Here is a 23,269-nt window from a genome sequence, read left to right on the forward strand (position 1 = left end):
TCTCTAGGCTAGGTTAATTCCATTCCTGCTGTATTTAATGTGGGAATCCTCAGATTCCGATGAACTGTAAAATATACTATTGATTGTGTGATTTGAGTCAGCATTAGCAATGGCATCATATACCAGGGATGTGTAGGGTCTGTTGGGAACACGAACAAGACTGGTCACACACAGAATGTCTATATGTTCTCTTTTGTTGACCCAGTCTTGTTAAATGTTTATAGAATGTATACTTTTTTTTAAATACATCCTAAGGAAAAATATGAAAGTGATCCATGCACTTGTCTCCGCTGACCTAACCATTCCCTCCCTCGCCAAGTAGTCAGGGGAAATCACGTTGCACCAGCAGCACCGCTGATATTGCGATGAACATCATGTTCAAGCAAGACTTCATAATCACACGGTTACACACAGCATCTGTACGGGTTGGCTTTCATCCCCCATAGCGCGGTAACTATGCGACCAAAACAGCGGAGAAGTTAAACCCTCGCGCTTCAAAGCTCTTAGTTGTTCGCGGAAATTCACCCACTATGCTTTCACGTTGTACATCTACAATAGAAAAACTCGAAACACCATGATTGGGTAATGAAACCATAATAGTGCATCTAACCTAAGGTCTGGGAGCCTATCTATAAAGAATCTCAAAGTCCTAGGAATCTCGTTAAACCTGTTTTACGACAACAACAACAACAACAAAAAACTCCCAGCTCATAGTAGATTTAAGGATAACGTTTAAACACTGCATAGACAAACTCTGAGCCAGGAGTAAAAAAGCAATTTATAAAAGTTGATCTCCGCTGGTAATCACGACAGTTTGAGGTACCGCAAAGGATATATAGCGATGACGCTCATTGACATTGTTGCAAATGATGGGGAATAACCAATCGTAATGAGGCGTCGCCAGCTGTTAACTCTACAGCACGCTTCAGACAAGGACACTGTACATCAAATGTTGTAATGGTAAAACGGTGATATAATTTTCGCCTGACAAGATCGCTTTGCCTACTCTTAATTATTGCCTAATATGTTGGGATGGATCACTTTTTAATACCTTTTTTTTTATTTTTACAATTGTGACGGTTGTTAAAAGCGGATTTTTTTTTAAATAATACCGTTATGTCAACACACTCGTCTCTCACCGGTTTAACAACTCTACATCGCGTTTGACACAGTAGGCATCAATTAAGTCACTTGCCGATCATGTTGCATGCGACGTTTGAAAGGTCTATAATTTTAATCGAACACAATCAAATGTTACATGAGATGTCTTCAATTGACCAATTTAGACATCTTTTTTTTTTAAACATCGTGATGTTGCGCTCCAAAGGGCTACATTAAAATAACATGATCTAGGTTATTCAATAAACGAAAGAAAAACGTATTTCTTTACTAGCCTCGTTGTTGTAAGTATATATTTAGGCATGTCGTGTGAAATAATTGTCAAAAGCGCAAAAGAAAATGACTACTGTTGCATGTAGGTAGGTCTACACGATATATGGATTAATCACATTACAACAGAAATATCAAAACAGTGTTTTTAACGACTCCAAAGCAATAGCATGGGGCGCAGGAACCACTGACTCGGTGCATTTTTTTTCTATTATCAAGACACCTGCTGGTAACTGTTAACTGGTTAGGACAGCTCACGAGGTGTCCTAAATATCTGCTGACTACAGTGGGTACATTTGTCCCATTCTTCATCAAACCATTTGTCATTGTTGTTAATTTCTTAGGTTGTCTGCTTCTCTCTCTCTCTCTCTCTCTCTCTGACTCTCTCTCTCTGACTCTCTCTCTCTGTTCCTCTCTCTCTGACTCTCTCTCTCTGTTCTCTCTCTCTGTACCTCTCTCTCTGTTCCTCTCTCTCTGTTCCACTCTCTCTCTGTTCCTCTCTCTCTCTGTTCCTCTCTCTCTTCTCTCTCTGTACCTCTCTCTGTTCCTCTCTCTCTGTACCTCTCTATCTGACTCTCTCTCTGTTCCTCTCTCTCTGACTCTCTCTCTCTGTTCCTCTCTCGGTTCCTTTCTCGGTTCCTCTCTCTGTTCCTCTCTCTCTCTCTCTGCTCCTCTCTCTCTGTCCCTCTCTCTCTGTTCCTCTCTCTCTGACGCTCTCTCTCTGACGCTCTCTCTCTGTTCCTCTCTCTCTGTTCCTCTCTCTATCTGTTCCTCTCTCTCTGTTCCTCTCTCTATCTGTTCCTCTCTCTCTGTTCCTCTCTCTCTGACTCTCTCTCTGTTCCTCTCTCTCTCTGTTCCTCTCTCGCTGTTCCTCTCTCTCTGTTCCTCTCTCTCTGTTCCTCTCTCTCTCTTCTCTCTCTCTGTTCCTCTCTCGCTGTTCCTCTCTCTCTTCTCTCTCTCTCTGTTGCGCTGTTCCTCTCTCTCTCTGTTTCTCTCTCTCTCTCTGTTCCTCTCTCTCTGTTCCTCTCTCTCTGTGCCTCTCTCTGTTCCTCTCTCTCTGTTCCTCTCTCTCTCTTCTCTCTCTCTGTTCCTCTCTCTCTCTGTTCCTCTCTCTCTCTGTTCCTCTCTCTCTCTGTGCCTCTCTCTCTCTTCTCTCTCTCTGTTCCTCTCTCTCTCTGTTCCTCTCTCTCTCTGTTCCTCTCTCTCTCTTCTCTCTCTCTCTGTTCCTCTCTCTCTGTTCCTCTCTCTCTTCTCTCTCTTTCTCTTCTCTCTCTCTCTGTTCCTCTCTCTCTCCTCTCTCTCTCTGTTCCTCTCTCTCTCTGTTCCTCTCTCTCTCTCTATTCCTCTCTCTCTCATCTCTCTCTCTCTGTTCCTCTCTCTCTCATCTCTCTCTCTCTGTTCCTCTCTCTCTGTTCCTCTCTCTCTCTGTTCCTCTCTCTCTCTTCTCTCTCTCTCTCTGTTCCTCTCTCTCTCTGTTCCTCTCTCTCTCTGTTCCTCTCTCTCTCTCTGTTCCTCTCTCTCTCTCTGTTCCTCTCTCTCTCTCTCTGTTCCTCTCTCTCTCAACAGACTCAGTGGCATGTGCAGTGCAATACTGATGAGTCAACAGTCAGGTCATTATTAACCTAAGGCCTAGCCGTATCGGGTTGCAAAATTCCAGTAATTTAACCCAAAGTCACTGGTTTTCAAGAAATCCTGGTAGGAGCAGTCCAGGATTTTGTCCTTAATCCCTCATAATATATATATATATATTGGACACATATTTAACCCCTTATTTTTGTTGGCACCAAACTTTCTCCTTTCTTCCATTTGTTTGTATGGGTTTACCTTCAGACGAGTCCCGTGATACCTGTGGGGGTCGTAGAGTCAAACGGAGAACATCATCATGTTTGGGAGAGTCTCCCCTTTCCATAGAAGGGTCATATTAGTTCGGAAGCTACAGATGCTTTTGTGAGATGACCGATTTTGGGGATGTCTCATTCTCTCACCGACACCGTCGTAGCTCAGCCCCCTTCCACTGCCGATGCGGAAGGTCGACAGGCTGATTTGATGGATTGAGGCTCAGCCCCCTTCCACTGCCGATGCGGAAGGCCGACAGGCTGATGTGATGGATTGAGGCTCAGCCACTACAAATAAACAACAACTGATATCTCAAGTTTAAACTGTCGGATTGTGATGGGGATTTTTAAAATTATGTTACTTAGTCCGTCAACGGACTCTTAAGGATTTTAAATCACTGCAAGGCTGCCGGCTAGATCAGTATGGATGCTGTCTTAATTGGCCTGTCACCTCACCACCATCAACCACACACTGCTACTCCCGAGTGGGGCAGCGGTCTAAGGCACTGCGTCTCAGTGCTAGAGGCGTCACTACAGACCCTGGTTCGATTCCAGGCTGTATCACAACTGGCCATGATTGGGAGTTACAGAAAGACTAAATATGAAGGCCTTTTCTACATAGCTCAATTCTGATTTTTTTTCTGTCACTAATTGGTCTTTTGACCAATCAGATAAGCTTTGAAAATGTCTGTTGTGAAAGATCTGATGTGATTGATCAAAATACCAATTCGTTTTTAAAAAATATCTGAATTTGGCTGCCTGTGTAAACACAGATGCTGATTTAAGGTCATATGTGTCCCTCTAATGGTTAAGGTTTAGGTAAGCTGATATTAGTTCTGTGGCAAATTCTATACAAGGATAGATTGGCTACTACATCCAAGGCTGTGTGTGGACTCAGTGGTCTAATAATATAACATCTGTCCAAAACATTCCTTCCTTCCTTCCTCCCCTCCCTTCCCTCTCCTCTCCCTTTCCTCTCTCCCCTCCCTTCCCTCTCCTCTCCTCTCCTCCCCTCTCCTTCTCCATCTCCCTCTCCCTCTCCCTCTCCCTCTCCCTCCCCTCTCCTCTCCCTCCCCTCCCTCTCCCTCTCCTCTCCTCTCCCTCCCCTCTCCTCTCCCCTCTCCTCTCCCTCCCCCATTAAAGATAAATAACCACTCAAGTCAGGCGATTTGCATAATTCCATTCCTACTTCAGTCAACTTCTTTATTTGTTTGTTTCTGTGTAGTTTCTTTTTTTTGGTCTCGTGCAATCTGCAAAACGTCGCACTTTTACAAATGATATCATCGGGACGTACATAGAAAACGACCTGCTGGTTCGTGTCCAAGAGGTGTACATGTAAACATTTAGTAAGTATCAATGCATCCAAATACACAGATTTAAAACAAAATAAACATCATAAAAACTGTTAATCTCCTTTACGATTAAATACCATCATGTTAATAATAATAATAATAACAAACGTAATACAAAGTTATGATGATGCTATAATTAAACAATTTAATTATTCTATTATAAAATATTTTTTTTGTCAAGTAATGTATGTAGCTATAAAAAAAAAACGTGGTAATATTTGCGACATGTCAGTCATGCACGTGGTACAGGAGAGTCTGTTCACACCACAGACGGATCACACACATGGTCTCTAATACTTCCACTGCTCTTCCAAGGTGCCCTCAGAGACAGAGCCTCTGTGACCTTGATTTAGTTTGGAGTTTGTCCTCTTGGGAATATTCAAATCGGTTTCATTGGTTCTAATTTACAGGAAACACTAAACCCAGTTAGTATGCCACCAACTAAATTTCGCTTTGCCCAGAGTACCCCTGAAGTACTCCCTTCATGTGCATTTTGACCAGTAGGCCTATGGTCTCATGAGTCTTCTCTAGTACCCCCTCTAGTACCCTCTCCTAGTACTCCTGGGTTGAGAACCACTGAACTAAACTAAGCACAGCTCTGGACTGTGCACCAAATTGCACTATATTCCCTATATAGTGCATTACATTTGATCAGAGCCCTATGGGCCTTGTCAAAAGTAGTGCACTAAATAGGGTATAGGGTGCCTTTTAGGACATAATGGTATTTGAGTGTTTGACATTATATATTTTACCCAGGACTGTAACACACCGGTTCACAAACACCCAGTCCTGCCCCCCCCCCTCCCAATTAGAAATCATTATTATTTATTTATTTTAAATCACTTAATTCAAAAAAATAACTTAGCACCCTAAAATGAGAATCTTTTCCCCCTCTTTTCCTGTTCCTCTCTATCTGACTCTCTCTCTGGGTAACGGTTCCCCTGGAAGTCCTGTGGTTCCAGACCAGGTGTCAGTGTGTTCTAACGTGTACCACAGACACCTGTCTGTCTGTCTGTCTGTCCTCCCGCCTGTGGCTCCAGACCAGGTGTTAGTGTGTTCTAACGTGTATCACAGACACCTGTCTGTCTGTCTGTCTGTCCTCCCGCCTGTGGCTCCAGACCAGGTGTTAGTGTGTTCTAACGTGTACCACAGACACCTGTCTGTCTGTCTGTCCTCCCGCCTGTGGTTCCAGACCAGGTGTTAGTGTGTTCTAACGTGTACCACAGACACCTGTCTGTCTGTCTGTCCTCCCGCCTGTGGTTCCAGACCAGGTGTCAGTGTGTTCTAACGTGTACCACAGACACCTGTCTGTCCTCCCGCCTGTGGCTCCAGACCAGGTGTCAGTGTGTTCTAACGTGTACCACAGACACCTGTCTGTCTGTCCTCCTGTCCTTCCCTCACAGGCGACGCCCCTGGCCACCTCGAGTTCCGTCGCGGCACCAATTTATCTACCAAAAAAACACCAAAACAGACCGGGGTCAGGGGTCAGGTTGAATGGTTTTTGGTCATAGTCTTGTTATAATAGAGATAACAGGGTTAAGGTTCCTTCCATATCATATCAGGCTGAGTCCCAAATGGCACCCTATTCCCTATATAGTGCACTACTTTTAACCAGAGCCCTATTTGCTATATGGTGAACTACCAGGGTCAAAAGTAGTGCACTATATAGGGAATAGGGTGCCATTGGCCATAGGGCTCTAGTCAAAAGTAGTGCACTATATAGGGAATAGGGTGCCATTGGCCATAGGGCTCTAGTCAAAAGTAGTGCACTATATAGGGAATAGGGTGCCATTGGCCATAGGGCTCTAGTCAAAAGTAGTGCACTATATAGGGAATAGGGTGACATTTGGGACGCGAACCTCAGTCAATTCAATGTAATTCCTGAACGGACTGAATGGAAATGAAATTGACCCCGACTGTGAGAGACTAAAGACGTCCACCTTTACCAATATCAACATCAAGGGGTGGTGGGGGGGGGGGGGGCTTAGAAAACACTCCACTAACTAAGATAAATCCTGTGATTAATGCTCTTAGACAAGGTTTTTCTAGGACCAGACACATGGGACAGACTAGACAGAGGTGTACAAACAGACCTCCTTATTCCTTATAAAACACACAGTCATGCCAAGACGTTTCAAAACAACATCGTTATTGTAGTATGGTCACGTGGTCATGTATCACGGCTCCCCTTCTCAGAGAATGTGACAGAACTACAGGTTGACATTCATTTCAATAGGACATAGAAACTAGTAGGGCATCACATAGGCAGCCTTTTCCCAACCTCTCCTCGGCAACCACCAGCCTGTCCATGTATTATCACAACCTCTCCTCGACAACCCCCAGCCTGTCCATGTATTATCACAACCTCTCCTCGACAACCCCCAGCCTGTCCATGTATTATCACAACCTCTCCTTGGCAACCCCCAGCCTGTCCATGTATTATCACAACCTCTCCTCGACAACCCCCAGCCTGTCCATGTATTATCACAACCTCTCCTTGGCAACCCCCAGCCTGTCTATGTATTATCACAACCTCTCCTCGACAACCCCCAGCCTGTCCATGTATTATCACAACCTCTCCTCGACAACCCCCAGCCTGTCTATGTATTATCACAACCTCTCCTCGACAACCCCCAGCCTGTCCATGTATTATCACAACCTCTCCTTGACAACCACCAGCCTGTCCATGTATTATCACAACCTCTCCTCGACAACCACCAGCCTGTCCATGTATTATCACAACCTCTCCTCGGCAACCCCCAGCCTGTCCATGTATTATCACAACCTCTCCTCGGCAACCCCCAGCCTGTCCATGTATTATCACAACCTCTCCTTGACAACCCCCAGCCTGTCCATGTATTATCACAACCTCTCCTTGACAACCCCCAGCCTGTCTATGTATTATCACAACCTCTCCTTGACAACCCCCAGCCTGTCTATGTATTATCACAACCTCTCCTCGGCAACCCCCAGCCTGTCCATGTATTATCACAACCTCTCCTCGGCAACCCCCAGCCTGTCCATGTATTATCACAACCTCTCCTTGACAACCCCCAGCCTGTCCATGTATTATCACAACCTCTCCTTGACAACCCCCAGCCTGTCTATGTATTATCACAACCTCTCCTCGACAACCCCCAGCCTGTCCATGTATTATCACAACCTCTCCTTGACAACCACCAGCCTGTCCATGTATTATCACAACCTCTCCTCGGCAACCCCCAGCCTGTCCATGTATTATCACAACCTCTCCTCGACAACCCCCAGCCTGTCTATGTATTATCACAACCTCTCCTCGACAACCCCCAGCCTGTCCATGTATTATCACAACCTCTCCTTGACAACCACCAGCCTGTCCATGTATTATCACAACCTCTCCTCGGCAACCCCCAGCCTGTCCATGTATTATCACAACCTCTCCTTGACAACCCCCAGCCTGTCTATGTATTATCACAACCTCTCCTCGACAACCTTGACAACCCCCAGCCTGTCCATGTATTTGAACTGTTCCAGAACTAGCACACCTGATGCTACAACCGGTCAACGAGCACTTGACTACTATAAATCAGGCGCTAGTTCAGGGCTACAACAACATTGTGAAACGTCCCCGAGGAGAGACATTGAGAATCATGGGCTCTCTCTACACCCAATAAAGCAACATAGAATCTTCTCTTCATGCACTGATCTAGGACCAGTATTGCGCTTAACCTTCATATAGTAAAGGTCAGGACTGGCCAGGAGTATGCTGATCCTAGATCAGTGCTTAGGAGCGACTTCTACTTGCTTACAGGTTGCACTGAACAATAGGAACTCACACGGGGACAACAGCACCCCCTAGTGGATTAATATAACTATTACACGAACAGAACTGGCCACATGCAACTAGGATTCAATCTGATCGCCGGTTATCTGCATTGTGACTTTTAAAGGCAATATCCGATTGAGTTTTCCTGTAAATGGAATCCACGCGAATGCGGGAACATTTCCTGCCTATCACCCAGGATCTAATTTAATCCCGGCCGAAACATCTGAACGGTTCTTTTCAAACCCCCATTTGATTCATTATACACGTCATCATAAGAAGGTAACACTTATAAAATCACATTAAAGAGAGGAATTATGTATTGAAGTTATTCCGTTATTCACAGAGTGAAACCCATTACAACCGTCAGCATTACAACACTTCTTATAAAACCTACTGTATATATATATATATATATATATACTGACTGAACAAAACATTAGGAACACCTGCTCTTTCCACGACACAGACTGACCAGGGGAATCCAGGTGAAAGCTACGATCCCTTATTGATGTCACTTGTTGAATCCACTTCAAATCAGTGTAGATGAAGGGGAGGAGACCTGGTTAAACTCAATGTTAGGAAGATGTTCCTAATGTTTTGTTCTCTCGGTGTATACTGTAGGATTTAAACCCAATGTTTTGTAGGAGTTAGTGTGGAGGCCTTGCTAACTGGGCCAATGTTATAAGGGGTAGGGAAGGGAACTAGTTTGTAGGAGAGTAGGGGTTAGGGAAGGGGACTAGTCTGTAGGAGGGGAAGGGGACTAGTTTGTAGGAGAGTAGGGGTTAGGGAAGGGGACTAGTCTGTAGGAGAGTAGGGGGTAGGGAAGGGGACTAGTCTGCAGGAGGGGAAGGAGACTAGTTTGTAGTAGGGTAGGGGTTAAGGAAGGGGACTAGTTTGTGGGAGGGTAGGGGTTAAGGAAGGGGACTAGTTTGTGGGAGGGTAGGGGTTAAGGAAGGGGACTAGTGTGTAGTAGGGTAGGGGTTAAGGAAGGGGACTAGTTTGTGGGAGGGTAGGGGTTAAGGAAGGGGACTAGTTTGTAGTAGGGTAGGGGTTAAGGAAGGGGTCTAGTTTGTAGTAGGGTAGGGGTTAAGGAAGGGGTCTAGTTTGTGGGAGGGTAGGGGTTAAGGAAGGGGTCTAGTTTGTGGGAGGGTAGGGGTTAAGGAAGGGGTCTAGTTTGTAGTAGGGTAGGGGTTAAGGAAGGGGTCTAGTTTGTGGGAGGGTAGGGGTTAAGGAAGGGGACTAGTCTGTGGGAGGGTAGGGGTTAAGGAAGGGGACTAGTCTGTGGGAGGGTAGGGGTTAAGGAAGGGGACTAGTCTGTGGGAGGGTAGGGGTTATGGAAGGGGACTAGTTTGTGGGAGGGTAAGGGTTAAGGAAGGGGACTAGTTTGTGGGAGGGTAGGGGCTAAGGAAGGGGACTAGTTTGTGGGAGGGTAGGGGTTATGGAAGGGGACTAGTTTGTGGGAGGGTAAGGGTTAAGGAAGGGGACTAGTTTGTGGGAGGGTAGGGGCTAAGGAAGGGGACTAGTTTGTAGTAGGGTAGGGGTTAAGGAAGGGGACTAGGCTAGTACTATAGTTCCTATGTTTCTAAATGGAACCCGGCTAGCACCTGAGTGGAATATAAAGACAGTAGGGTCAACTCTTTACATGTGCTCCTCTGATCCTACTGATGGCCTTCCAGACTCAGTATCCCAGAAGCACCACTGCTGCTCACCACGATCGAGGAGCTGTCCTGTAGTTTCTGAAGGCAGTAGGGTAGAGTTGCACCCTTTCCCTTGGTCTAATGTTTTTCCAGGTTGAAATGTCTCGCTTTGGCCAAACTCTGCTTCTCTCAGTCTCTGGCTAGCTAGCCAGGCTACTGTTTCTATATAGGACCAGGCTAGGAGAGTTAGCATGACTACTGTCTCTGTATAGGACCAGGCTAGGAGAGTTAGCATGACTACTGTTTCTGTATAGGACCAGGCTAGGAGAGTTAGCATGACTACTGTTTCTGTATAGGACCAGGCTAGGAGAGTTAGCATGACTACTGTCTCTGTATAGGACCAGGCTAGGAGAGTTAGCATGACTACTGTCTCTGTATAGGACCAGGCTAGGAGAGTTAGCATGACTACTGTCTCTGTATAGGACCAGGCTAGGAGAGTTAGCATGACTACTGTTTCTGTATAGGACCAGGCTAGGAGAGTTGCTGGTTGCTCACTGGAGGAAACTCGTTCTCATCATCCAGACAGACGGGACCAGCGGCAAACTCATGTTCTGGGATCACCTCTCCCTTCTTAGCCCCACCATCCTCAGAGTAACCTGGGGTGGAGAGGAGGAGAGGGGTTACAGGTAAAGTTATATACACACACACACAATATGTATCACACACACCCTTTCAGATACAACACACATCTCTCTTTCTCTCTGTCTTCCTCACTCTCTCACACACACACAATATGTATCTCTCTCTCTCTCTCTCTCTCACACACACACACACACACACACACACCCTTTCAGATACAACACAAATCTCTCTTTCTCTCTGTCTTCCTCACTCTCTCACACAATCGCTCTCTCACACACACACAATATTTATCTCACACACACACACCTGTGAGCGTGGTAGTGACTGGACCGGTGGCTGGTATGGCAACAGTGGCGGCGTATGATGGACATGCCTGGACGGGCACCGTGACCTCTGACCCTTCTGACTCCACCCCTTCCTCCTTGTCCTCATCCTCACCAAACAATCTGAGAGAGAGAGAGAGAAAATCAGCGAGAGAGCAGCAAGATTTGTGACCTGTTGCCCCAAGAAAAGGGCAACCAGTGAAGAACACACACCATTGTAAATACAACCCATATTTCTGTTTATTTATTTTCCCCTTTGTACTTTAACTATTTGAGCATCATTACACCACTCTATATAGACATGATGTCACATTTGAAATGTCTTTATTCTTTTGAAACTTGTGAGTGTAATATTTACTGCACATTTTTTATTGTTAATTTCGCTTTAGTTTATTATCTATTTCACTTGCTTTGGCAATGTAAACATATGTTTCCCCTAGCAATAAAGCATAAATACTAGGTCTGGTATTGAATAAGTTCCAGATGACATCATAAATACGGTTTTCAGGATGTCACTTTCAGCAGTTTGTTTGATTAGCAAAGCAGCTGTAAAGGCTTCTGACCTCGATTGACCTCTGACCTGAGATGACCTCTCACCTGTGTTTCTGAGCCAGGACGCACTCTCCTCCATCCTGAGGGTCGACGTTATAGACGAACAGCTGTCCGTCGGAGGAGGCCACCAGCAGACGAGGAAGCTTCTGGATCCTGACAGACAGACACACAGACACAGCCAGCCATGACACCCTCACACCCAGTGGAACAGGACATACAACACTATCATTTATGGCCATCACTCTAGGATCAGGTCAGGATGATCTACGATATAGTCTTTTAAACTGTGTAATTCAGTCTACTACTGTGTACTACTGTGTACTACAGTCTACTACTGTGTATTACTGTCTACTACTGTGTACTACAGTCTACTACTGTCTACTACTGTCTACTACTGTCTACTACTGTCTACTACTGTGTACTACTGTGTACTACTGTGTACTACAGTCTACTACTGTGTACTACTGTGTACTACTGTCTACTACAGTCTACTACTGTGTATTACTGTGTACTACAGTCTACTACTGTCTACTACTGTGTACTACTGTCTACTACTGTGTACTACTGTGTACTACTGTCTACTACTGTCTACTACTGTCTACTACTGTGTACTACTGTCTACTACTGTCTACTACTGTCTACTACTGTGTACTACTGTCTACTACTGTCTACCACTGTCTACTACTGTGTACTGCTGTCTACTACTGTCTACTACTGTCTACTACTGTCTACCACTGTCTACCACTGTCTACTACTGTGTACTACTGTCTACTACTGTGTATTACTGTGTACTACAGTCTACTACTGTCTACTACTGTGTACTACTGTGTACTACTGTGTATTACTGTCTACTACTGTCTACTACTGTGTACTACTGTGTATAACAAATAGACCAAAACCTACGGAGACAAAAAAAAAACACACCAACTCCCTATACAGTACACACACACCAATACACCCACAATCCCTAAACACAAAAATACACAGACAGGGAAACTCACGTGGCGAGGGTACAGACGTTCCTCTGCCCGGCCACTAGGAGGCGTACAGTGGCGAAGGCTCTTTCCTGACTCATCACGCCAGACACCTCAAACGGCAATCAAAGTTTACAGTCATACGATAGGATACAGCCTAGTGTATACAGTACAATGTCATGCTACTTACGAGATCTACTCTCAGTTCAGCAAGTAAACAAATATTTGAAATAGTATTGAGTTAGAAGAAGCATAGTATATATATAAACATGGAGGGAACAAGAGAGAAAAGGCCAATAAGACAAGACACCTGGGCTGGGAGGTAGCTGCTGGCTGCAGAGAACATCTTCCCTACGTAGGATCCCCAGGTAGGACACTCCTCCTCTCCACTACACAGGGAGAGACAGGGAGAGAGACAGGGAGATACACAGAGAGAGACAGGGAGAGAGACAGGGAGATACACAGAGAGAGACAGGGAGAGAGACAGGGAGATACACAGAGAGAGACAGGGAGAGAGACAGGGAGATACACAGAGAGAGACAGGGAGAGAGACAGGGAGATACACAGAGAGAGACAGGGAGAGAGACAGGGAGATACACAGAGAGAGACAGAGAGAAACACAGAGAGACACAGAGAGAGACAGGGAGATACACAGAGAGCGATAGGGAGATACACCGAGAGAGACAGAGAGATACACAGAGAGAGACAGTTAGAGAGACAGGGAGATACAGAGAGAGAGACAGGGAGATACACAGAGAGAGACAGGGAGATACACAGAGAGAGACAAGGAGATACACAGAGAGAGACAGAGAGATACACAGAGAGAGACAGTTAGAGAGACAGGGAGATACACAGAGAGAGACAGGGAGATACACAGAGAGAGACAGGGAGATACACAGAGAGAGACAGGGAGATACACAGAGAGAGACAGTTAGAGAGACAGGGAGATACACAGAGAGAGACAGAGAGATAGGGGGATAGAGAGAGAGAGAGGGGGGTAGAGAGAGAGTGGGGGGGTAGAGAGAGAGATAGGAGGGTAGAGAGAGAGTGGGGGGGTAGAGAGAGAGATAGGGGGGGTAGAGAGAGAGATAGGGGGGGTAGAGAGAGAGAGATAGGGGGGGGTAGAGAGAGAAATAGGGGGGGTAGAGAGAGAGATAGGGGGGTAGAGAGAGATAGGGGGTAGAGAGAGAGATAGGGGGTAGAGAGAGAGATGGGGGGGTAGAGAGAGAGAGATAGGGGGGTAGAGAGAGAGAGAGAGAGATAGGGGGGTAGAGAGAGAGTAGGGGGGTAGAGAGAGAGTGGGGGGGTAGAGAGATAGGGGGGTAGAGAGAGAGAGATAGGGGGGTAGAGAGAGAGAGAGAGAGTAGGGGGGTAGAGAGAGAGTAGGGGGGTAGAGAGAGAGTGGGGGGGTAGAGAGAGAGTGGGGGGGTAGAGAGAGAGTGGGGGGGTAGAGAGAGATAGGGGGTAGAGAGAGTGAGGGGGGTAGAGAGTGGGGGGTAGAGAGAGAGTGGGGGGGGGGGGCAGAGAGAGAGTGAAGGGGTAGAGAGAGAGTGGGGGGGTAGAGAGAGGTGGGATAGAGAGAGAGAGTGGGGGGGTAGAGAGAGAAAGAGAGAGAGTGGGGGATAGAGAGAGATGTATGTAGGCTTGCCAGGTTGTGGATGACTCCTTCTATGTGTGTGTGTGTGTGTGTACCTGGGTCCGTGCTGTTCTAGTTTGAAGATGTGTACGGTCTCAGTGTTGCTGGAGGCACAGAGGAACTGGGCGTCAGGACTGAAGGACAGGGAACTGATATTGACGTACCTGCAGAGACACACACACACACACACACACACACACACACACACACAGGAAGTTATTATAAGTCTCTTCTACACTCATACTGTTGGTAAAAACTTAATTACACAAATGACGTTATCTAGCTATGAAAGAAGCATTTAACATTTCAGCTGGCCATTCCTTTGCTTTGCCTGCTCTATCACACACTGAGAGATGTGTCATTATAAACCTGTCTTCAGTCTGTCATAATGAGAGATGTGTCATTATAAACCTGTCTTCAGTCTGTCATAATGAGAGATGTGTCATTATAAACCTGTCTTCAGTCTGTCATAATGAGAGATGTGTCATTATAAACCTGTCTTCAGTCTGTCATAATGAGAGATGTGTCATTATAAACCTGTCTTCAGTCTGTCATAATGAGAGATGTGTCATTATAAACCTGTCTTCAGTCTGTCATAATGATGTCATAATGAGAGATGTGTCATTATAAACCTGTCTTCAGTCTGTCATAATGATGTCATAATGAGAGATGTGTCATTATAAACCTGTCTTCAGTCTGTCATAATGGGAGATGTGTCATTATAAACCTGTCTTCAGTCTGTCATAATGGGAGATGTGTCATTATAAACCTGTCTTCAATCTGTCATAATGAGAGATGTGTCATTATAAACCTGTCTTCAGTCTGTTTTAATGTTGTCATAATGAGAGATGTGTCATTATAAACCTGTCTTCAGTCTGTTCTAATGATGTCATAATGAGAGATGTGTCATTATAAACCTGTCTTCAGTCTGTTCTAATGATGTCATAATGAGAGATGTGTCATTATAAACCTGTCTTCCGTGTGTTCTAATGATGTCATAATGAGAGATGTGTCATTATAAACCTGTCTTCAGTCTGTTCTAATGATGTCATAATGAGAGATGTGTCATTATAAACCTGTCTTCAGTCTGTTCTAATGATGTCATAATGAGAGATGTGTCATTATAAACCTGTCTTCAGTGTGTTCTAATGATGTCATAATGAGAGTCTACTACTCTACATTCCAGACATATACAGACCCATGCTTGTCTCCCCAATCTGGAGGTTACATCTATGGGTAGTGTTGTCAGTGTTAATTATAGTGCTGTTTGAGGTCAACATCTTTGAAGATATTTTCACCCTCAGGTGGGTGTTATCATCAGTGTAAATGAAACCTGCTTTTACAGCTGACCAAGAGTAGATGTAACTATTTGACCATCAATCCGTAGAACTGAAAAAAAGTATTTCCTTGTTTACCACAGCAAAATCTACTGTGGCAATTTACCCTACGTGTTTAATAAATGGACAACGCTGGGCCAATAACGACCTACCCCCGGCCAAACCCGGACAAAGCTGGGCCAATAACGACCTACCCCAGGCCAAACCCGGCCAGCGCTGGGCCAATAACGACCTACCCCAGGCCAAACCCGCACAACGCTGGGCCAATAACAACCTACCCCCGGCCAAACCCGGACAAAGCTGGGCCAATAACAACCTACCCCCGGCCAAACCCGCACAACGCTGGGCCAATAACAACCTACCCCCGGCCAAACCCGCACAACGCTGGGCCAATAACAACCTACCCCCGGCCAAACCCGGACAAAGCTGGGCCAATAACGACCTACCCCGGCCAAACCCGGACAACGCTGGGCCAATAACGACCTACCCCAGGCCAAACCCGGACAACGCTGGGCCAATAATGACCTACCCTCGGCCGAACCAGGACAACGCTGGGCCAATAATGACCTACCCCAGGCCAAACCCGCACAATGCTGGGCCTATAATGACCTACCCCAGGCCAAACCCGGACAACGCTGGGCCTATAACGACCTACCCCAGGCCAAACCCGCACGACGCTGGGCCAATAACGACCTACCCCAGGCCAAACCCGGACAACGCTGGGCCAATAACGACCTACCCCAGGCCAAACCTGGACAACGCTGGGCCAATAACGACCTACCCCAGGCCAAACTCGCACAATGCTGGGCCTATAACGAACTACCCCAGGCCAAACCCGCACAACGCTGGGCCAATAACAACCTACCCCCGGCCAAACCCGGACAAAGCTGGGCCAATAACGACCTACCCCAGGCCAAACCCGGACAACGCTGGGCCAATAACGACCTACCCCAGGCCAAACCCGGACAACACTGGGCCAATAACGACCTACCCCAGGCCAAACCCGCACAACGCTGGGCCAATAACGACCTACCCCAGGCCAAACCCGGACAACGCTGGGCCAATAACGACCTACCCCAGGCCAAACCCGGACAACGCTGGGCCTATAACGACCTACCCCAGGCCAAACCCGGACAACGCTGGGCCAATAACGACCTACCCCTGGCCAAACCCGGACAACGCTGGGCCAATAACGACCTACCCCAGGCCAAACCCGGACAACGCTGGGCCAATAACGACCTACCCCTGGCCAAACCTGGACAACGCTGGGCCAATAACGACCTACCCCCGGCCAAACCTGGACAACGCTGGGCCAAGAACGACCTACCCCCAGCCAAACCCGGACAACGCTGTGCCAATTGTGCGTCGCCCTATGGGACTCCCAATCACGGTCGGATGTGAGCCTGGATTCGAACCAGGCTATTCCATTGGGGGCGGGAACAGAGAAATGTGCAGCCGTCTGGTATCAGCATGAGATCCAGCTAAATCACTGGGTTATTCTAGTGGGTTTTTACATTGCTTGTTCATTAGGTGTGTTTAATGTGTTCTGTTAGTCCTGTTCATTAGGTGTGTTTAATGTGTTCTGTTAGTCCTGTTCATTAGGTGTGTTTAATGTGTTCTGTTAGTCCTGTTCATTAGGTGTGTTTAATGTGTTCTGTTAGTCCTGTTCATTAGGTGTGTTTAATGTGTTCTGTTAGTCCTGTTCATTAGGTGTGTTTAATGTGTTCTGTTAGTCCTGTTCATTAGGTGTGTTTAATGTGTTCTGTTAGTCCTGTTCATTAGGTGTGTTTAATGTGTTCTGTTAGTCCTGTTCATTAGGTGTGTTTAATGTGTTCTGTTAGTCCTGTTCATTAGGTGTGTTTAATGTGTTCTGTTAGTCCCGTTCATTAGGTGTGTTTAATGCGTTCTGTTAGTCCTGTTCATTAGGTGTGTTTAATGTGTTCTGTTAGTCCTGTTCATTAGGTGTGTTTAATGTGTTCTGTTAGTCCCGTTTATTAGGTGTGTTTAATGTGTTCTGTTAGTCCTGTTCATTAGGTGTGTTTAATGTGTTCTGTTAGTCCCGTTCATTAGGTGTGTTTAATGTGTTCTGTTAGTCCTGTTCATTAGGTGTGTTTAATGTGTTCTGTTAGTCCTGTTCATTAGGTGTGTTTAATGTGTTCTGTTAGTCCTGTTCATTAGGTGTGTTTAATGTGTTCTGTTAGTCCTGTTCATTAGGTGTGTTTAATGTGTTCTGTTAGTCCTGTTCATTAGGTGTGTTTAATGCGTTCTGTTAGTCCTGTTCATTAGGTGTGTTTAATGTGTTCTGTTAGTCCTGTTCATTAGGTGTGTTTAATGTGTTCTGTTAGTCCTGTTCATTAGGTGTGTTTAATGTGTTCTGTTAGTCCTGTTCATTAGGTGTGTTTAATGTGTTCTGTTAGTCCTGTTCATTAGGTGTGTTTAATGTGTTCTGTTAGTCCCGTTCATTAGGTGTGTTTAATGTGTTCTGTTAGTCCTGTTCATTAGGTGTGTTTAATGTGTTCTGTTAGTCCTGTTCATTAGGTGTGTTTAATGTATTCTGTTAGTCCTGTTCATTAGGTGTGTTTAATGTGTTCTGTTAGTCCTGTTCATTAGGTGTGTTTAATGTGTTCTGTTAGTCCCGTTCATTAGGTGTGTTTAATGTGTTCTGTTAGTCCCGTTCATTAGGTGTGTTTAATGTGTTCTGTTAGTCCTGTTCATTAGGTGTGTTTAATGTGTTCTGTTAGTCCTGTTCATTAGGTGTGTTTAATGTGTTCTGTTAGTCCTGTTCATTAGGTGTGTTTAATGTGTTCTGTTAGTCCTGTTCATTAGGTGTGTTTAATGTGTTCTGTTAGTCCTGTTCATTAGGTGTGTTTAATGCGTTCTGTTAGTCCTGTTCATTAGGTGTGTTTAATGTGTTCTGTTAGTCCTGTTCATTAGGTGTGTTTAATGTGTTCTGTTAGTCCTGTTCATTAGGTGTGTTTAATGTGTTCTGTTAGTCCCGTTCATTAGGTGTGTTTAATGTGTTCTGTTAGTCCTGTTCATTAGGTGTGTTTAATGTGTTCTGTTAGTCCTGTTCATTAGGTGTGTGTTCTGTTAGTCCTGTTCATTAGGTGTGTTTAATGTGTTCTGTTAGTCCTGTTCATTAGGTGTGTTTAATGTGTTCTGTTAGTCCTGTTCATTAGGTGTGTTTAATGTGTTCTGTTAGTCCTGTTCATTAGGTGTGTTTAATGTGTTCTGTTAGTCCTGTTCATTAGGTGTGTTTAATGTGTTCTGTTAGTCCTGTTCATTAGGTGTGCTTAATGTGTTCTGTTAGTCCCGTTCATTAGGTGTGTTTAATGCGTTCTGTTAGTCCTGTTCATTAGGTGTGTTTAATGTGTTCTGTTAGTCCTGTTCATTAGGTGTGTTTAATGTGTTCTGTTAGTCCCGTTCATTAGGTGTGTTTAATGTGTTCTGTTAGTCCTGTTCATTAGGTGTGTTTAATGTGTTCTGTTAGTCCTGTTCATTAGGTGTGTTTAATGCGTTCTGTTAGTCCTGTTCATTAGGTGTGTTTAATGTGTTCTGTTAGTCCTGTTCATTAGGTGTGTTTAATGTGTTCTGTTAGTCCTGTTCATTAGGTGTGTTTAATGTGTTCTGTTAGTCCTGTTCATTAGGTGTGTTTAATGTGTTCTGTTAGTCCTGTTCATTAGGTGTGTTTAATGTGTTCTGTTAGTCCTGTTCATTACAGTAGATGTAGACCCTGTTGTGTAGTAAAATGTGTTTATACAGTTTATGTTCTATTGTGTGAACTCTGACCTCTTCATCCCTCTGCGGAACTCAAACATACGCTGTCCCTCTGGGATGGAGAACACACGGATTACAGTACCCTGGAGGGAGAGAGAGGGGGGGGGGGGGAGAGAGAGAGATATGAAGAAGGGAGTAAGAAAGAGAGTCAGTCCCTCACAGTCAGGACTGTCTAACTAGAGGGAGGAAGAGAGTCAGTCCCTCACAGTCAGGACTGTCTAACTAGAGGGAGGAAGAGAGTCAGTCCCTCACAGTCAGGACTGTCTAACTAGAGGGAGGAAGAGAGTCAGTCCCTCACAGTCAGGACTGTCTAACTAGAGGGAGGAAGAGAGTCAGTCCCTCACAGACAGGACTGTCTAACTAGAGGGAGAAAGAGAGTCAGTCCCTCAGTCAGGACTGTCTAACTAGAGGGAGAAAGAGAGTCAGTCCCTCACAGTCAGGACTGTCTAACTAGAGGGAGAAAGAGAGTCAGTCCCTCACAGTCAGGACTGTCTAACTAGAGGGAGAAAGAGAGTCCCTCACAGTCAGGACTGTCTAACTAGAGGGAGGAAGAGAGTCAGTCCCTCACAGTCAGGACTGTCTAACTAGAGGGAGGAATAGAGTCAGTCCCTCAGTCAGGACTGTCTAACTAGAGGGAGAAAGAGAGTCAGTCCCTCACAGTCAGGACTGTCTAACTAGAGGGAGGAAGAGAGTCAGTGCCTCACAGTCAGGACTGTCTAACTAGAGGGAGAAAGAGAGTCAGTCCCTCAGTCAGAACTGTCTAACTAGAGGGAGGAAGAGAGTCCCTCGCAGTCAGGACTGTCTAACTAGAGGGAGGAAGAGAGTCCCTCACAGTCAGGACTGTCTAACTAGAGGGAAGAAGAGAGTCAGTCCCTCACAGTCAGGACTGTCTAACTAGAGGGAGGAAGAGAGTCAGTCCCTCAGTCAGGACTGTCTAACTAGAGGGAGAAAGAGAGTCAGTCCCTCAGTCAGAACTGTCTAACTAGAGGGAGGAAGAGAGTCCCTCGCAGTCAGGACTGTCTAACTAGAGGGAGGAAGAGAGTCCCTCACAGTCAGGACTGTCTAACTAGAGGGAGGAAGAGAGTCAGTCCCTCACAGTCAGGACTGTCTAACTAGAGGGAGGAAGAGAGTCAGTCCCTCACAGTCAGGACTGTCTAACTAGTGGGAGGAAGAGAGTCAGTCCCTCACAGTCAGGACTGTCTAACTAGAGGGAGGAAGAGAGTCCCTCACAGTCAGGACTGTCTAACTAGAGGGAGGAAGAGAGTCAGTCCCTCACAGTCAGGACTGTCTAACTAGAGGGAGGAAGAGAGTCCCTCACAGTCAGGACTGTCTAACTAGAGGGAGAAAGAGAGTCAGTCCCTCACAGTCAGGACTGTCTAACTAGAGGGAGGAAGAGAGTCAGTCCCTCACAGTCAGAACTGTCTAAATATAGGGAGAAAGAGAGTCAGTCCCTTACAGTCAGGACTGTCTAACTAGAGGGAGGAAGAGAGTCCCTCACAGTCAGGACTGTCCAGCTACACTGTAGTTATCTTGATTTTATTATTATAGTGTCATGCCTCTTCAGGATGCCCCGCCCACTGTGTGTTGTAGCATCTACTACTAGTCAAGTACTGAATGTTTTGGACATGGCCAGGGCCTAACTGCAATATCCAGGCATGTTGTCAAAAAGCAGCGCTGGCCTCCCGTCACTAGGGGCAGCTGTCCTGGTAGTGCTTACCCTCTCCGAGGCGCTGGCCTCCCGTCACTAGGGGCAGCTGTCCTGGTAGTGCTTACCCTCTCCGAGGCGCTGGCCTCCCGTCACTAGGGGCAGCTGTCCTGGTAGTGCTTACCCTCTCCGAGGCGCTGGCCTCCCGTCACTAGGGGCAGCTGTCCTGGTAGTGCTTACCCTCTCTGAGGCGCTGGCCAGCTTGGTGCCTGACGAGTTAAAGGTGAGAGCAGCCAGGGGACTGTCATGGGCCGGGATCATTGTGACAGTGCTCTGAGAGACAGAGAGAGAGAGGATGAGAGAGAGACAGAGAGAATGAGAGAGAGAGAGAGGGGGGGATGAGAGAGAGAGAATGAGAGAGAGAGAATGAGAGAGAGAGAGAGAGAGAGTGAGAGAGAGAATGAGAGAGAGAGGATGAGAGAGAGAGAGGATGAGAGAGAGAGAGGATGAGAGAGAGAGAGAGGATGAGAGAGAGAGAGAGAGAGGATGAGAGAGAGAGAGAGGATGAGAGAGAGAGAGAGAGGATGAGAGAGAGAGAGAGAGGATGAGAGAGAGAGAGAGAGAGAGGATGAGAGAGAGAGAGAGAATGATTGACTGCTTTACATGGGACTGCAACACAATTATACCACTGAGTCATAAAACACAAACATGGTGAAACTGCCATATATAACTGACTGCAATGTCTGAACATCACTACAAACATCACTTCAATGTAGCAGAGAGCACAGTATAATAGCAGTACAATAGTAGTACAGTATAGTAGTACAGTCGTATAGTTGTAGTACAGTAGTATCGTAGTACAGTAGTAGTACAGTAGTATGGTAGTACAGTTTTGTAGTAGTATAGTAGTACAGTAGTAGTACAGTAGTACATTCGTTTTGTAGTAGTACAGTAGTACAGTAGTAGTACTGTAGTACAGTAGTAGTAGAGTAGTACAGTAGTAGTACAGTAGTATAGTAGTAGTACAGTGGTACAGTAGCAGTAGTGTAGTATAGTAGTATAGTAGTAGTACAGTAGTAGTACATTAGCATAGTAGTTGTACCGTAGTGTAGTATAGTAGCAGTACAGTAGTACAGTAGTATAGTAGTAGTACAGTAATATAGTAGTGCAGTAGTAGAGTAGTACAGTAGTAGTACAGTAGAATAGTAGTAGTACAGTGGTACAGTAGTAGTACTGTAGTTTTGTAGTATAGTAGCAGTGCAGTAGTATAGTATTAATACAGTAGCAGTACAGTAGTATAGTAGCAGCGCAGTAGTATAGTAGTAGTACAGTAGTATAGTAGTAATACAGTAGCAGTACAGCAGTACAGTAGTAGTACAGTAGTATAGTAGTACAGCAGCAGTACAGTAGCAGTACAGTAGTAGTATAGTAGTATAGTAGTTGTACCGTAGTATAGTAGTACAGTAGCAGTACAGTAGTATAGTAGTAGTACAGCAGCAGTACAGCAGTATAGTAGTACAGTAGCAGTATAGTAGTATAGTAGTACAGTAGCAGTATAGTAGTCATACAGTAGTATAGCAGTACAGTAGTATAGTAGTTGTACAGTAGTACAGTAGTACAGTAGCAGTATAGTAGTTGCGCAGTAGTATAGTAGTACAGTAGTAGTACAGTAGTATAGTAGCAGTATAGTAGTTGTACAGTAGTACAGTAGTATAGTAGTTGTACAGTAGTATGGTAGTATAGTAGTTGTACAGTTGTACAGCAGTATAGTAGTTGTACTGTAGTATAGTAGTACAGTAGCAGTACAGTAGTATAGTAGTAGTACAGCAGCAGTACAGCGGTATAGTAGTACAGTAGCAGTATAGTAGTACAGTAGCAGTATAGTAGTCGTACAGTAGTATAGTAGTACAGTAGTATAGTAGTTGTACAGTAGTACAGTAGTACAGCAGTACAGTAGCAGTATAGTAGTTGCGCAGTAGTATAGTAGTAGTACAGTAGTATAGTAGTAGTACAGCAGCAATACAGCAGTATAGTAGTACAGTAGCAGTATAGTAGTACAGTAGCAGTATAGTAGTTGTACAGTAGTACAGTAGTATAGTAGTTGCACAGTAGTACAGTAGTACAGTAGTACAGTAGTAGTACAGTGGTACAGTAGCAGTAGAGTAGTATAGTAGTATAGTGGTAGAGTAGTATAGTAGTTGTACAGTAGTACAGTAGCAGTAGAGTAGTATAGTAGTATAGTGGTAGAGTAGTAGTATAGTAGTATAGTAGTATAGTAGTAGTATAGTAGTTGTACAGTAGTATAGTAGTACAGTAGCAGTACAGTAGTTGCACAGTAGTATAGTAGTACAGTAGTAGTATAGTA

General features: G+C 45.4%; 1 protein-coding gene across 3 annotated transcripts in view; it reads right to left on the minus strand.

The window, feature by feature from the left end:
* Positions 1 to 5,001: 5,001 nt before the first annotated feature.
* The window catches only part of LOC110487114 (WD repeat domain phosphoinositide-interacting protein 1), a 34,445-nt gene continuing 16,177 nt past the window's right edge, over positions 5,002 to 23,269 (minus strand). The window contains exons 6-15 of one of the 3 annotated variants that reach the window (XR_005035660.1): positions 21,145 to 21,237; positions 19,272 to 19,342; positions 14,202 to 14,309; positions 12,820 to 12,898; positions 12,537 to 12,622; positions 11,581 to 11,688; positions 10,967 to 11,106; positions 10,574 to 10,674; positions 5,881 to 6,024; positions 5,002 to 5,576 (exon numbers count right to left, since the gene is read on the minus strand). Coding sequence is in view for 2 of the 3 variants with exons in the window: in XM_036942035.1 (XP_036797930.1) it covers positions 5,974 to 6,024; positions 10,574 to 10,674; positions 10,967 to 11,106; positions 11,581 to 11,688; positions 12,537 to 12,622; positions 12,820 to 12,898; positions 14,202 to 14,309; positions 19,272 to 19,342; positions 21,145 to 21,237 (837 nt within the window). In the remaining variant the exon portion in view is untranslated. Of the gene's footprint in view, positions 6,025 to 10,573; positions 10,675 to 10,966; positions 11,107 to 11,580; positions 11,689 to 12,536; positions 12,623 to 12,819; positions 12,899 to 14,201; positions 14,310 to 19,271; positions 19,343 to 21,144; positions 21,238 to 23,269 lie in introns of all 3 variants that reach the window. The other 2 variants (XM_036942035.1, XM_036942034.1) reach the window with 2 other exon arrangements.

This window comes from Oncorhynchus mykiss, chromosome 13 (genome assembly GCF_013265735.2).
Source record: "Oncorhynchus mykiss isolate Arlee chromosome 13, USDA_OmykA_1.1, whole genome shotgun sequence".
Taxonomy (NCBI): domain Eukaryota; kingdom Metazoa; phylum Chordata; class Actinopteri; order Salmoniformes; family Salmonidae; genus Oncorhynchus; species Oncorhynchus mykiss.